Consider the following 12,980-nt stretch of genomic DNA (forward strand, 5'->3'; position numbering starts at 1 on the left):
TAATTGTTCAATTTGAATAGGGAATATTTATGATCTCTTCTCAATTAGGCAGTGTGATATGCACAGATATTCCACAGTGAGCTGTCTCCAAAGCTATTATCCATAATGGGATTTCCAAAAATGCCATTTCAGTCACCATCTGGTGTATCTACCTCTCTAGCTTTGATCTCATTCCTTTTCCTGATGCACGTAGAAGGCCTTTACTTTCTTTTTGGAAATCAGGAGACTTGGAATGTCTGCAAAGTAAGTATCCCCTGTATACCTGCCGTGCTTTTCTTTGGAGGAAGGTTTACAAATATTTCTTAAGATCTTGAAAGCAAGGTTTGAAAAGTCAGACGTTCAGTATTCACATTTGTAACTTAAATCCAGTGGAAATAGAACTCTCTTTATATCAGATGTATTTGTTCAACGTCAGCTCTGCTTTTACAACCTATTGATTTTTCAGTGTATTCCGGGCCAGGAAAAACCCAGGAGTAATATTGTAAAAACAAATTTCTTAAGTGCACTATTGCAGTTATAGCACAGCTGAGCAGTTCTTGTGGCTAAGGCACTAGACTGGGACTCGGGAGATTTGCATGCAGTTCAAGGGTCTCGCTGATTTACTGTGTGACCTTGGGCAAGTCACTTAAACTCTCAGGGCTTCAGTTCCCCATCTGTAAAATGGGGATACTTGTCACTTTAGACTAAAGGCTCTTTGGGGCAGGGACTCTTACCATGTGCCCATACAGCACCCAGCACAATCAGGCCCTGATCTTCGTGGCCCCTAGTTGCTACTGTTATATTAATAAGAGCTGACATTTTACTTCTTGTTTCTCTTTGAAAGCTCTGACCATGGGGGATGTGAAACTGGTATCATCGACTCGTATTTCCAAAACCTCTGTGACGCTGGAGCACTCATCTCTCAGCCCTTCTGTCCCAACAGAAGCACCAGCATTCACTCTTCCTCCTAGGAATATCCGGGTGCTGCTGGGAGGCACAGCCAGGTTTGAGGGCAAGGTAAGAAATGTGTTCCACGGCCTTTTTGTTTCACTGCTCTCTCCTCTCAACTCACTGAAGGCACTCATTGAGTTGAAAAAATGTAAGACTCTTGTTGCCCCTCCTTCTGACACTGTCACCCCCTGCCAAGTGATCGCAGGTGTCAGAGACCTTGCCCAGAAAACAGTGTCACTATCTTATTATGTGCAAAGTGTAAACTTGTTTTGTTTACACACCAGTCCTGGAATGAGATGGTCACACAGTATGCAATCCCATCTTCCAGGATTCTTAGCCCAGCCCGAATCATTCATCTCTGCCTCCAGAATTGACTCTAATTAGAGCTCAAGGCAGAGAACGTACTCGCCCAGTGCTGGCACAGCTCCCTCTCTCCCAAAACTGCCACTGCACAAAACCTTGCTTTTCAGTCAAAACTACCAACACAGCAAGTCTTCCCAAGAGTCAAATCCTGCTCATGCTCTAAGAAAAAGAACTTGAAAACCTATGTGTAACATTGCCAACCTGCCATAACTATGTATTAATATGAAAGAAAAGCAATATTTTCAGAGTAAAGACTAATTACCATGTACATTTGTTAATCCCCAAAAGACAGAAATCTGAAGAAATAAAGGGAGGGGAAAAAACCCCCCCTGAGATTTGTACAAAAAACATTTTCCTTGGGGTTTTCTGTATTGTCTTTACTTGAATCTGTGTTATCCTCTCACTCCATCACAAATAATCTCCCTCTCATCCCAGTTATCTCCTTTTTTCCCCCCCATCACTCCAAATCTCACTTCTGGAGCCGTCACCTTTTTCTCTCCTCTCTTTCACCCTTTCTGTTTTTGTCCTGCTCTGGTGGCGTGCTGACAGCTGTATAGTGAAATTAACTAGAATCCTAATCTTTGAAGAGGTGGGACATATCTGTCAGCGCAAGGAACAGAGTATATCAGAGGAAGTAGCAACCTACTGTTAACAAAAACGGTAGTTGGAAGGTTTTAGAAAATTCATTGCGATTAAAAATATATCTTTAAGTAGGGGGCCAGTAGGAGCTTTTATCTTCTTTGTTGTTTAAATGAGAGCTGGTAGGGAAAAAAGTTTTTCCTGCAGAAAACTTTTCAACAAAAAAATATTTTTGGAAAATGTTGACATTCTGCTGCAAAACCAAAAACCAGAAAATAGTTTTTGGATTTTTGTTTAATCAAAACTTATTTTCCCTCAAAAAAAAAAAAAAAAAAAAAAAAAAAAAAAACAGTTTAATTGGACAATTTTCAATCAGTCTTAGTTTATATCTTAATTCAAAACTAACTCAAATCCTTTTGAAGCCCCTTGCCCATGGGGAGTTGGGCTATGCAAAATGCATGTTCTTATTACTGCTTTCCTTGCGCTCCCACCTTTTTCTTTCCTATTGTTGAGGCATCTTGTTTCAGACTCAAATTCTGTGGAGCAAGGACTATAAGGTCTCCTTTCTCTAAGTTTGCAAAGCACCAAGCACAATGGGATCCCAATCCTGATTGAGTCCTTTACGCATTACTTTAATCAAAACTAATAATAATACACTGAAATCAGAGTTGGAGCATAATATCTGGCAAATTTTCTTTTCTTTTGTATTTTAAATCTTCATTCAGGGCCTGGCAACGTGTGTTAATTTTCCTCTGCAAGCCTCAATGGTTACAGATAATTCCATTTGACTGCAATGATACATGAATTGGAGGACAGTCACTGTTTATTTGCTCATTTAAAAAAAAAAAAAAAGATGATATTTCTGCATTCTAAACCAGAAGGATCTCATTGCTACCCACAATGGACCACTGCATTTCGGGATTAAATGCCAACCGGGTCAAATATAAAAAGTCCTTTTCTTATATCTTGAATAAAATATTGTAACCAATAACAATAGGATTCACATCCTTAATGAGGGACTATAATCTACTTCTCAAGGGAACTGTACCTTGATAATCTAAAAAGATTCTGCCATTTCCCACCACAGTGATCTGGCTTACAGTCAGGGTACTCTCAAAATTATCCTGCAAAGGGACAGCTCTAAAATTTCATTTTGGCTCTGTCACTGATTAGGTTTATGACCTTGGGCAAGTCCCTTAAACTTCTTGTGCTTCCATTTCCTTATCTATAAAATGGGACTGATAATGCCTAGTCCGAGTGTGTTATATAGACGAATTAGCCCTTTGGAGATGGGAAGTGCTATATAACTAAGGATTATTAAAACCACAACTTTCATTCATCAAACTACTAGTGTAGTTCATATTAAAATTAATGATCAATTGAGCATGTGTTTATATTAGATCCTGCTGTGTGGCAGATTAAGTTTACACACTTGCAGTCACAAACTGTTCACCACACATGGAAAATTCAATGGTTTCATGGCTGCTGCTCGCTGCTACTCTGCCTTGGAGAACGTTATTACCTCTCTTCCAGCTCACACAGCTGGGAAGTAGTGTGTTGTACAGCTGTAGTTATACAATCACTAGTAATTATCGTTATGCATCAGTTCCAAATTTCCAGGAATCTAAACTAGCCAGAGGCTGAGAGATGAAATCGCATACTTTTTTGATCTATATATAATGACCGGGAGTGGGAAATAATGGAGCACAACATGTTCTCTTTATTGCCTTGTGCGAAGAAGCTGGGCTCCATTTAATTTTTAGTCAATTAAATCATTGCTTTAAGTCTGAATGATCCATTGTTTATAACCTAATGTGGTCAGTGGCATTTGCATTTGATTCAATTTTATCATTGTTTATAAGATAAGGGGGTCATATTGATGTCTTGCTTGTGGTTTTAGTCCAGTGCTGTTAGAGCATTGCAGCTGTGTGCAGTACTATTAGACTGCTTCTTAATAGCCATAGTCTTTGAGATAGCAATCTGCATACTTCATGCCATGTGTGTACATCTTTAGCTGGTTAGTGCGATGTTGCTCTTTCTGTTACTCTGACATTCCAGGGGCTCAGAAGGACAGTATTTGCTCCTATACAGTCATAGTGGGAGCTACTGAACATACTTCAGTTTTTCTACCCTAGGAAAAATAGGCTACAGATGTTCTGATGGATCATTACTGATACTGTGCTTCATCACACAAGATAAATATTAAACTAGACATTACATTTAAAAAAAAGATTTAAAAATGGCTAGACAGGAGATTTTCTTTAAAGAGTTCTTCTGCAATGGAATTTATCTTATCGGAAAAGAATAAACATTTTGGGACTCCAAGACAGGATATCAGTTTCATATTGTCATTATCTTATATACTCATTAAGAGAATTTATGAGCGATCCCAAGAGTCAAACCCATTGTTTTTCTTTTCCACATGTTTTCAGGTGTGACAGTATGTAAAATAAGTTTAAAAATGAAAGAGTGCAAAAGTTGAAAAAAGAAAGTAGCCCATAAATCTAGGAAACACGACATTAGAAACAAACCGATGGTGTCCTTGAAAGGAAGCTGGGTTTGTTTGTTGGGTTTTTTCCTCAGAATTTTTGTGAAAACTGTGGAAAATTCACATGTGTCTGAATCTCAGTTTTCCACATGGGAAATACATGCATTGGGTAGCATATGGAACAGCTTACCAAGGGGAGTAGGAAATCTACCACCACTTGACACTGTTAAATTGAGATCACAAGTCTTTCTAAAAGATATGCTGTAGTTCAGTTACATGTTATTGTGTTTGATAATATTCACTTGCGTAGCAGTGCCGTATAATTATCTTCACCGTAGGAATTAGTAGGTGGATTCCTGTGTTATGCAGGAGATTTGACAAGGTTATTGTAGAAGTCCCTTCTGGCCTTCAAATTGAAATAAGTGTCTATAAACTGCCAATCATAGTGGTATCTAGGTGTTGCTGATTAAAATCTGGTAAATTCAGGGTCCAGACAGGAATCCATACCAGTTGCTTTCAGAACACAGGAGCCCCTTCTACTACTTGACCTGAAGCAAATGACTCTACACTTCATTTATTGCAGCTATGCAGACTATTTTCTTTACAAAACTGAGAGCTAAACTTTTCAGTAGGCTAGCAATGATGACCCATCACTCAAAAGTAAATGATCTTTTGCCCTTTTCCTAGTTGAGAACATTCCTTTTGTATTGAAAACAAAACAAGCTGTGATATGCCATAGTAATGGTTCAAAACACTATAGTGTAACAGCATAGTGCTAGTGTAACACATCCCTAGCGTCTTCCATCAACTGAATTCGGCTCTAGACAAAGGCTAATGAATTAAGTCATGCTATACTCCGGTAAGTATGTATCAGTATTAGAGCTGCTCAGAAAAGTTCTGATTAAACATTTTCCTTTGGAATTTGGCAATTTGTTAAAATTGAACCATTTCATGGGGAACCCTTGGAAACCCTGCCTGGGTTCTTGTCAGCTCACCTGACTGGCTCCTTGGCAACCCACCTGAGGGGCAGCTGGGAAATACAGAGCTTTGCAGCTCCAGGGTAGCCCACCAGGCAGACTGCTGCAGAGATGAGGGGCTTCATTCCCCTTTTGAGGAGAATTTCAGTTTTTTTATCATTATGAATAATTGGAACAAAACCAAATTTTGAAATCTCAAAATCCTCTGAGAAATGGAATTGTCTTTCTCCACCCAGAAGACTGAGTATGTCTTCACTGCAGAGTTAACTCACTCTTGCTCCTAACTTCTCCTGTCCACACACAAAACCCTCTCACCTGAGTTTAATGGTGTTTCTAACCCTGGGTAGCTGTCCTGTCCTGGGGTATAGGCTAAATCTCAGCTTCTGCTTTCATTTGGGCTGGTAATCCAACCTCTTTGCAGTGAGGATGTAGGCAAAGTCACTCGGGCGTCAATAATTCGCTAATGCCTTCTCACAATTCCCATTGAGACCATAGAAAGACAGACAAGTTCTCCCACAATTCACTGGGAAAGAACCATAGAGCAGCTTAGTTTAGGGCATCACAAAACACCATAGGACATGGCCCCCAGAAGTCCTAGTAACACAGATGAGGGAGCACAGCACAAGTGAGACACAGTAACTCAAGCAAGGCTTCGTTGAATGGCTACTCACATCCCAATGAGGTTAACCCGGGTGCCAATTGTCTGAGTTAACTTAGCAGCGAAAACATACTCTAGGGCATGGAGAGGTTAAGTTACTTGCCAAAGCTCACACACCGATGTAATGGCAGAGCCAAGAATAGAACCCATGAATCTTGACTAGTCTCTGACCACTAAACCACATTCTCTTGATCCTTCCTTTCCTATTTTGAGCTGCAAGGTTTTGGACCATTAGAGTAGAGCACTGCAGGTTTTGTTTTTTTAAACCAGCGTAGCCCACAACAGACACATTCAGTTGATGACGCTATGATTTACAAAGCTTGCTGCCCACTCATCATTTTGCTCAATTTGAATAACAGATGAAGTACACCAAAAATGTCTGATTAATATTTCTCTTCCTTTACTGAAAGAAATTTCAGTGGGTGTCACATAATATGAAATGAAGCAATTAATTTCTCAATGAAATTAAAAAAACTGTCAGTTTACAACCGAGAAAAAAGAAACCCTCCTGTATTCAGAGTAATATTAAACTCTGCATTTCACTGCTGTGGACAGTTAACTGAACAATACTTTGGCAATATTGATGATCATTAATTTTATGGTCCTCAAGAATGCTTGTACCATTGATTGCTCTGCATGGGTGGTATAGTCAAATGTTGTGCTACAGAGCACAAACTGATTGCCTTGGGGGTCAGGAAGGAATTTTTATCCTTGGATAAAGCATTGCCCAGCTGGGGTTTGGTGGTTTATTTTAATCCAAGCCAGTTGCCAGATTAATGTTAAATCCAACCCACTGGTAATATGTCTTTTAGGGCCTCTCTCTATCCAACCTCTGCTGTAGTCCCAACTGTGCCGTTGTGCTGAATCAGCACTTCTGGAAGCAGCACTGAGTCCAGAGTGACTGAGCAGAGGCTGCCAAGTGAGCAAGGCAAGAGCCTCATGGTGGTGCTGACAGAGGTAGGACAGACACTTATTAAAACGTTACCTATGGAAACGCAACTCGGGAGCAGGGGAAGGAGAAATGGAAGGTAAGAGGGGAGTTGCCATGATTCTACAACCCCTCCCAGGACGAAGCTGAAAGAACTTTCAGTGGAGTGCTGGTAAATAAAGGTAAGGGTGTAAGGGAATGCGGGACATATCAAGTGTTCTGTCATTATACTTGTAGATCCTTAATCTACTTGTCTACCTGGAATTCGACTGGGACCTGACAAATTCATTCCACCTTGGCCACCAGTCACTTGGATGGTAAAAACTTTCAGTCATCATTCATTTGCTCTGGATACGAGGCAGAAATGCTCGTTATTCCCTTTCCAGTCTCCAGAGTCATTCAGCCCACAAAAAGCATTAGTAATTACTGTGTGTGCGTATCTAGGTGAGAGATGAGAGGTTACAATAGGCGGCTAAATTATGATCTATGCTACGGCATGACCTGAAACCTGCTGCTGGTGGAACTTGCTCCTTGTTGCTAACAAGCACATGAACAGCAGACACCGTCATTGCTTCTTCCACTGCTTCTGGATACCAGCTTCTTTTATAGTGATGGCCCTTAACTGCTGAACCCTTTGGGAAGGTATTTTGGGTGATCCTCAGAACGATTTTATGGGAGAGGTTTACTTGACATTAGAGAAGGTTGATAGAAAACAGTTACAGTGAAATCTGTAAAGCTACCACCCTCTGGTATTAAGGTCGAAGGAGCCTGTTAGGGAAAAGAATGGAAAATGAAGATGAACAGCTTGGGTGCAGAGGTATAAAACCTCTGGCTTTGAATGAATAGTTTACCTACTGTCCTTTTCCTTACCTCAAATAACTGGCACTGACAAATTGCGGAAAGATGCCATAGCAAATGTACTGATGGAGTAGGTGGACTTAACTCATTGGTGTCAGGCGGTGGAACGGTGATTGGTGTAGAAAAAGCAGCCAGTGGGCGAGTGTAAGATAAATCAGGTGCTCCTCTCCACTTTACCTCACACCAGCCTGTTGGTTGGTCTCCCTGCTACAGGCTTCTCACGTCCCTTCTGCAGTGTGCACCCTCTTCCCAAGGTGTAACTTCTGCCCACATTTGTGTTGCTTCCATGGGTGTGGTGTGTGCATTTATTATTGTGTTTGCATCAATATAAAGAAAGGCCAGCATAGAAGTCAGCTTCAGAAATTCAGCTGGTAGGAGCAACTGGAGCAGAAGCAGCTGTAGCAGGGATCTTTGGGCATTCAGGTATATCTACACTGCAATTACACGCCTGTGGCTGGCCTGGGCTAAGAGGCTTGGGCTAAGGGGCTGTGGTATAGATGTTTGGGCCCAGATTGGATCCTAACAAACATGACATTTGCCACCATCACATTGTTCTCTCTCTGTGTGCTCTACCCTTTCTTTCCCCCATCTTGTGTCTGTCTTCGCTATTTTGGATGTAAGCTCTTCAAAGCATGGCCTGTCTGCCACTCGGTGTTTGTACAGTGACCAGCACAATGGGCCCCATTCTTCATTGGTCCTTAGGCAGTACTTTAATAAATATGATTATTAGTAGTAAGACTGAGACTCAGGACCTCATTAGTGCCTTTTTGACGATGTAAATAAGGAGTTAGAGCAGTGGCTCCCCAAATTTTTTACCCTACGCCCCTCCCCCCCCCACCCCAGCTGGGGCTGGGAGTAGGGCCAAAGTCACGGCCGGAGGCTGTGGTTGGAAACAGGGCTGTGGCGAGCCAAGGGGTGGTTGCTGAGACCAAGTGTACATGCCGCGAACAGGGTCTGAGGGCGAGCCAAGGGCTGGGCCGCATCCCCCTCCCCCAAACGTTCCTCTGCACCCCCCTAGGTGGCTGAATTATGATCGATGACAGTTTGAAAACCTCTGAGTTAGAGAGTCTCCTACTGCTTTGAGCCACCCTCGAAGTGCAGCTCCATCCAAACCAATATTGTTTTAGCTCAAGCCAGAATGGCTGCATTTGCAGGGTCGTGAGCTGTTTTTTAATGTGCTTCCAATTATTTCAGACGCCGCTGTTTCCATCTCAACAAATAAAATCATGTGGAAAACTAGACAATAAAAATTCAAGGAGCCTTAATCTGCATTACGTACTCCTAGTTCCCAAAAGCATTTCTGATCCTGGAAAGCTGATTAAAGAGATCATGACTCTACACCAGGCAAGGAAGGTGAATGGTGTGGTGTTAGAGTTTGTTTTTAAGGTCATAGGTTTTCTTGGTGGGGATTTCTGGAATTGCCCTCGTTCTACAGCCCTTGACTGGAAGTTAAACAGCAATTTATTGGATTATAGTTTGAATGATTCAAAAAGGAAAAGCCATAAAAATATACATCTTGTTGTGTGAAGGGAGCTAGTTAGTTGCTAGTTATAATTTTGGTCTTTAGCAAGGATCTTGATGTTCCAATATTTAGTTATATTTCAAACATCTGCTGGATTTTGACTATGTTCAGAAATATGAAAAAGGATAGTTGTCCCAATTTACTGGGAAATATAGAATGAACATGACTCTATTGTGCAGTATTTCACTCCTTAAAACAGTAGCAAAATGGGGTCAACATATAACAGGAGTAGTGAAAAGTCAAGAATGTGGAAAATAAACACGGAAAGTCTGAAAAAGAAATTAGTAAAATCCCAATAAGTTTTAGTAAACAAAGGAGAAATCATCAGTGTGCTAAATACATGAACAAAAGGAATAACAAACAAGAAGTGTAGAAATTGGTAAATATAGAAGTCACGACAAAAGGGCTCATTCAATATGACTGTACATGAAGTGTGACTGCAACTTATGACTTCCAGAAATTGTTTTTTGGGGAGATGTGCAATTAGCTTTTTGTGCACAGTTGAAATAAGGTAAAAGCTTAAGGAAGAAAAACAAAAGATAGGAACAATGTAAGCAGTTAACTTCATTAAAGTTTCCACTTCAACAGAATATAGTGGATATAGCTGAATGAAAAAATGGGAACCTTTTTCCCCCAAAATTGTCCCTTTTGTTGAAGGATTTCAATTTCCACTCTATAGTTTATCAAAAAAAGGGACGAATATTTTGCAGAAAACATTGCCTTGTCTTTATGACTACTCTCACTTCATTATAGAATAATTTGCCCTCAGTTTTTAATGATGCCTTATATGTGCTTTCCTTTACCATTACCAAAACATAAATAGTGTGATGCTCAAATGCCACGTTTCTGTTTCAGTCTGATCTACATAACTAGGGTTCACCCTGGATTTTCTGTGCTGTGCATTATAGCATGTCCAGTAGAAAGCTATGCATCTCTCTTTTGGTAAGCGTGGCTTTCTGTAAAGTAGAGCTATAAGAGATTTTGCCTTTTCTAAATTAGAGCAAATTATCGCACTTCTTGATAATGCTGTTTTGCTTTTCCCACATAAGAAAAGAAAGTAGCCATTTCAAAGGCAGTAAATGTGCAGTGTTGTGAATCTCTGCAGAAGGCCACATAGGGAGAATGTTTATAATCACAACACATCATTACTCATTGCCATTTTGTTCAGTTCATACTCACTTTGACACCAGAAGACTCCAAAACTGACAGTTTCTGCTCTTGACATGTTCTTTGGCTTTGTTTGTGCATGGATGTGGCATGAATTTTGAAAACCTGGAGGGAGAAACCAAGCATCTTACTTTTTGACTTGGGACATCTGGACACGTATGTGATATGCATACATTAAATATGTGAATAATACAGAACTCAGCCCCTCAACAAAGGAGACCAGCTTGCCTTTCCACCATTAATCCCGTGTGCTCTCCTAACATATATTGGTTCCTATCACAAGTATATTTGATACTATGTTGATTCTGTGAGAGGCAACAGCCTTCTAGATATTTGGGGTAGATGGTTCTGCAGCTGCTGTGTGTGTAATCTGAGCGAGGCCGCTAGATCCACTGGCTAAAGTTCACTAGCTCAGTGTCAGTACTTCCTATTTCCCTCTCTGAACAGATTCCTGTGTTAAGGTGTTGAAGCCATAAAGTAAAAACACTGATGTAGCATGTGTTGCAGAAATCCTGTGTAACTCAATATAATTGTTGGCTTTGCTGAATGAGTTACAATCAGCTATACATAACCTATCTTCCTCCTTGCTTTTCCAGGAGTGTCATACAAGGTAAGATGCAAACCACAGTTACGGAGGGAGAGGAGGGAATGGAGGGAGAGATGGGGAAAGCCTTTACTTTGCCTCCCCTTTAATTGGTTTAAAGCCCTCTTCTCACAGTACTATATGTGAGAAACTGTACATGATGAAACAAAGATAAACCAAACTGGGATAAACCAGAGGGACCAGCATCAAAGCAACTGGGCAAGTAAGCAGCAGTAAAAGGGAACAAGCTAGTGAAAAGGAAGGCCAGAATGGGCAAAGGTGGACAGATCTGAATAGAAAGGCCCTTACTCTGAGCCAGAGAGAAACTGTCAGAGACACCCTCCTCAAGGTGTGTATTTCATAAATGGGTCACCTGAATGGAGAAGGGCCTGCTCCCCACCTAGATTGGGAGGAGCCTTGGGATGGAGAGCAGTGAAAGGCCAGTTGCCTTCTGTTTCCATGGAGGGGCCGGTGGAGAAGAGCTATACTGTTTGGAATTTGCATTCTGAAAGCAGTGTTTATAGTGTTGCAAGAAAATGAAGCTTGGGACCAGTCCAAAGAGGGAGAGAGAAATGAAAACCTGTTGTTTATTTAAGGGAAGAAAAATACTCCAGATGTGCCAGACACCTGAAACGCAACCATTTGCTGGCTGCTGTCATTAAGAGCTACGTAATCTGTGGTGAGGCAAATGAGTCCACAGCTGTATTTCACTGGAGCAGTTATTCAGCTGGGGGCCTGCTATGCTGTATCTCTAGGTTTCCTATCCCCAGTGGATACTCCAAGAGATGCCTGCTTCTATTTACTTGGGAAAACTGCTTTATGGCAGTTAGATTTAAGGGTGGATTTTAATTAAAATCTGAAAATTAGTAAGACGTTATACACTGCTTGGCCTGTTAAGGTGTATCAAATGGATAATTGAGGAGCGCTGAATAATGTGAACCTATCAGATCTACTTCAGACATAAAGGATCACTTATTCTGGCACCTTGACCTCTGAGTGGGTGTGAATGTACTCCCATGAAAAGAGAGATGAAACCACTGGAGTGTATCTGTATGTGGTATTCTTGTCCCTCATTATTGTAGTATCTGAGCACTTCACAGTCTTCAATTTATTTATCCTCACAATACCTGTAGGGAAGTATTATATCCATTTTACAGTGGGGGAACTGAGGAGATGCTTAGTGACTAGCCCAAGGTCAGAGAGGAAGTCTGTTGCAGAACAAGGAATTGAACCCTTCTCTCCCAAGTTTTAGGCTAGCACTCCAACCTCTGGGCCATTCTGCCCACACTTGGAGAGCTCCTATGGTGAGGACGCTAAGGAGGTGATATGGAGCTATTTGGGGAGATTCTTAAGATGATCTAGGTTTTTCTATTTTTCTTTTTTAAAGTAGAAGTAGGAAAAGTCACCATCTGCATGAGAGAAAGGGTGCCTAGAAATGTTCTACTTTAAAAATTCATCCATTTCTAGTCTTGCCAGTGGGGAAGATAGGCTTCATTCTCTGTAAATCAATGCATTGCTGTGAACGTGCAGCCAGACAGAGCAAAGCAATTCTTGTCTTTTGGAAATACTTTGATGTCCAAGAGGAACAAGGAAATCTTAATCTAGTGTGAACTCCAGCTAATACAGCTGTGTGTGTCTCTATCACCTGTGCAGACTTCTGTGAGACCTAGACAAAAGGAGATGAGGTGAGGATAGAACAGTATCCTTCTACCTGGGTTTCCTTTGGCTTCCTTGCTTTTGACTGAGGGTTTTAAAAATTCTGTGTGCCTTTTTATCACACTTGCTATTTCATGGCAATTCAAATAGAGGAGTAGTCGGAGCTGAACTACTAGAATACTAGTTAAATGTCACATCATATGATAAAATGTAATATACATATAATACCTTTCATCTAAACATCAAAGCAATTTACAAACATTAAGCCTAA

General features: G+C 40.9%; 1 protein-coding gene across 2 annotated transcripts in view; it reads left to right on the plus strand.

The window, feature by feature from the left end:
* Positions 1 to 12,980, plus strand: part of MYLK (myosin light chain kinase) — a 325,439-nt gene that overhangs the window by 100,207 nt on the left and 212,252 nt on the right. For both annotated transcript variants that reach the window (XM_067549625.1, XM_067549626.1), the window contains exon 2: positions 824 to 996. In XM_067549625.1, the coding sequence (XP_067405726.1) occupies positions 832 to 996 (165 nt within the window). In that variant the 5' untranslated portion in view covers positions 824 to 831. The remainder of the gene's footprint in view (positions 1 to 823; positions 997 to 12,980) is intronic.

Source organism: Emydura macquarii, unplaced genomic scaffold (genome assembly GCF_026122565.2).
Source record: "Emydura macquarii macquarii isolate MOO-44397 ecotype Brisbane River unplaced genomic scaffold, CSIRO-AGI_Emac_v2 contig_1253, whole genome shotgun sequence".
Classification (NCBI taxonomy): Eukaryota; Metazoa; Chordata; order Testudines; family Chelidae; genus Emydura; species Emydura macquarii.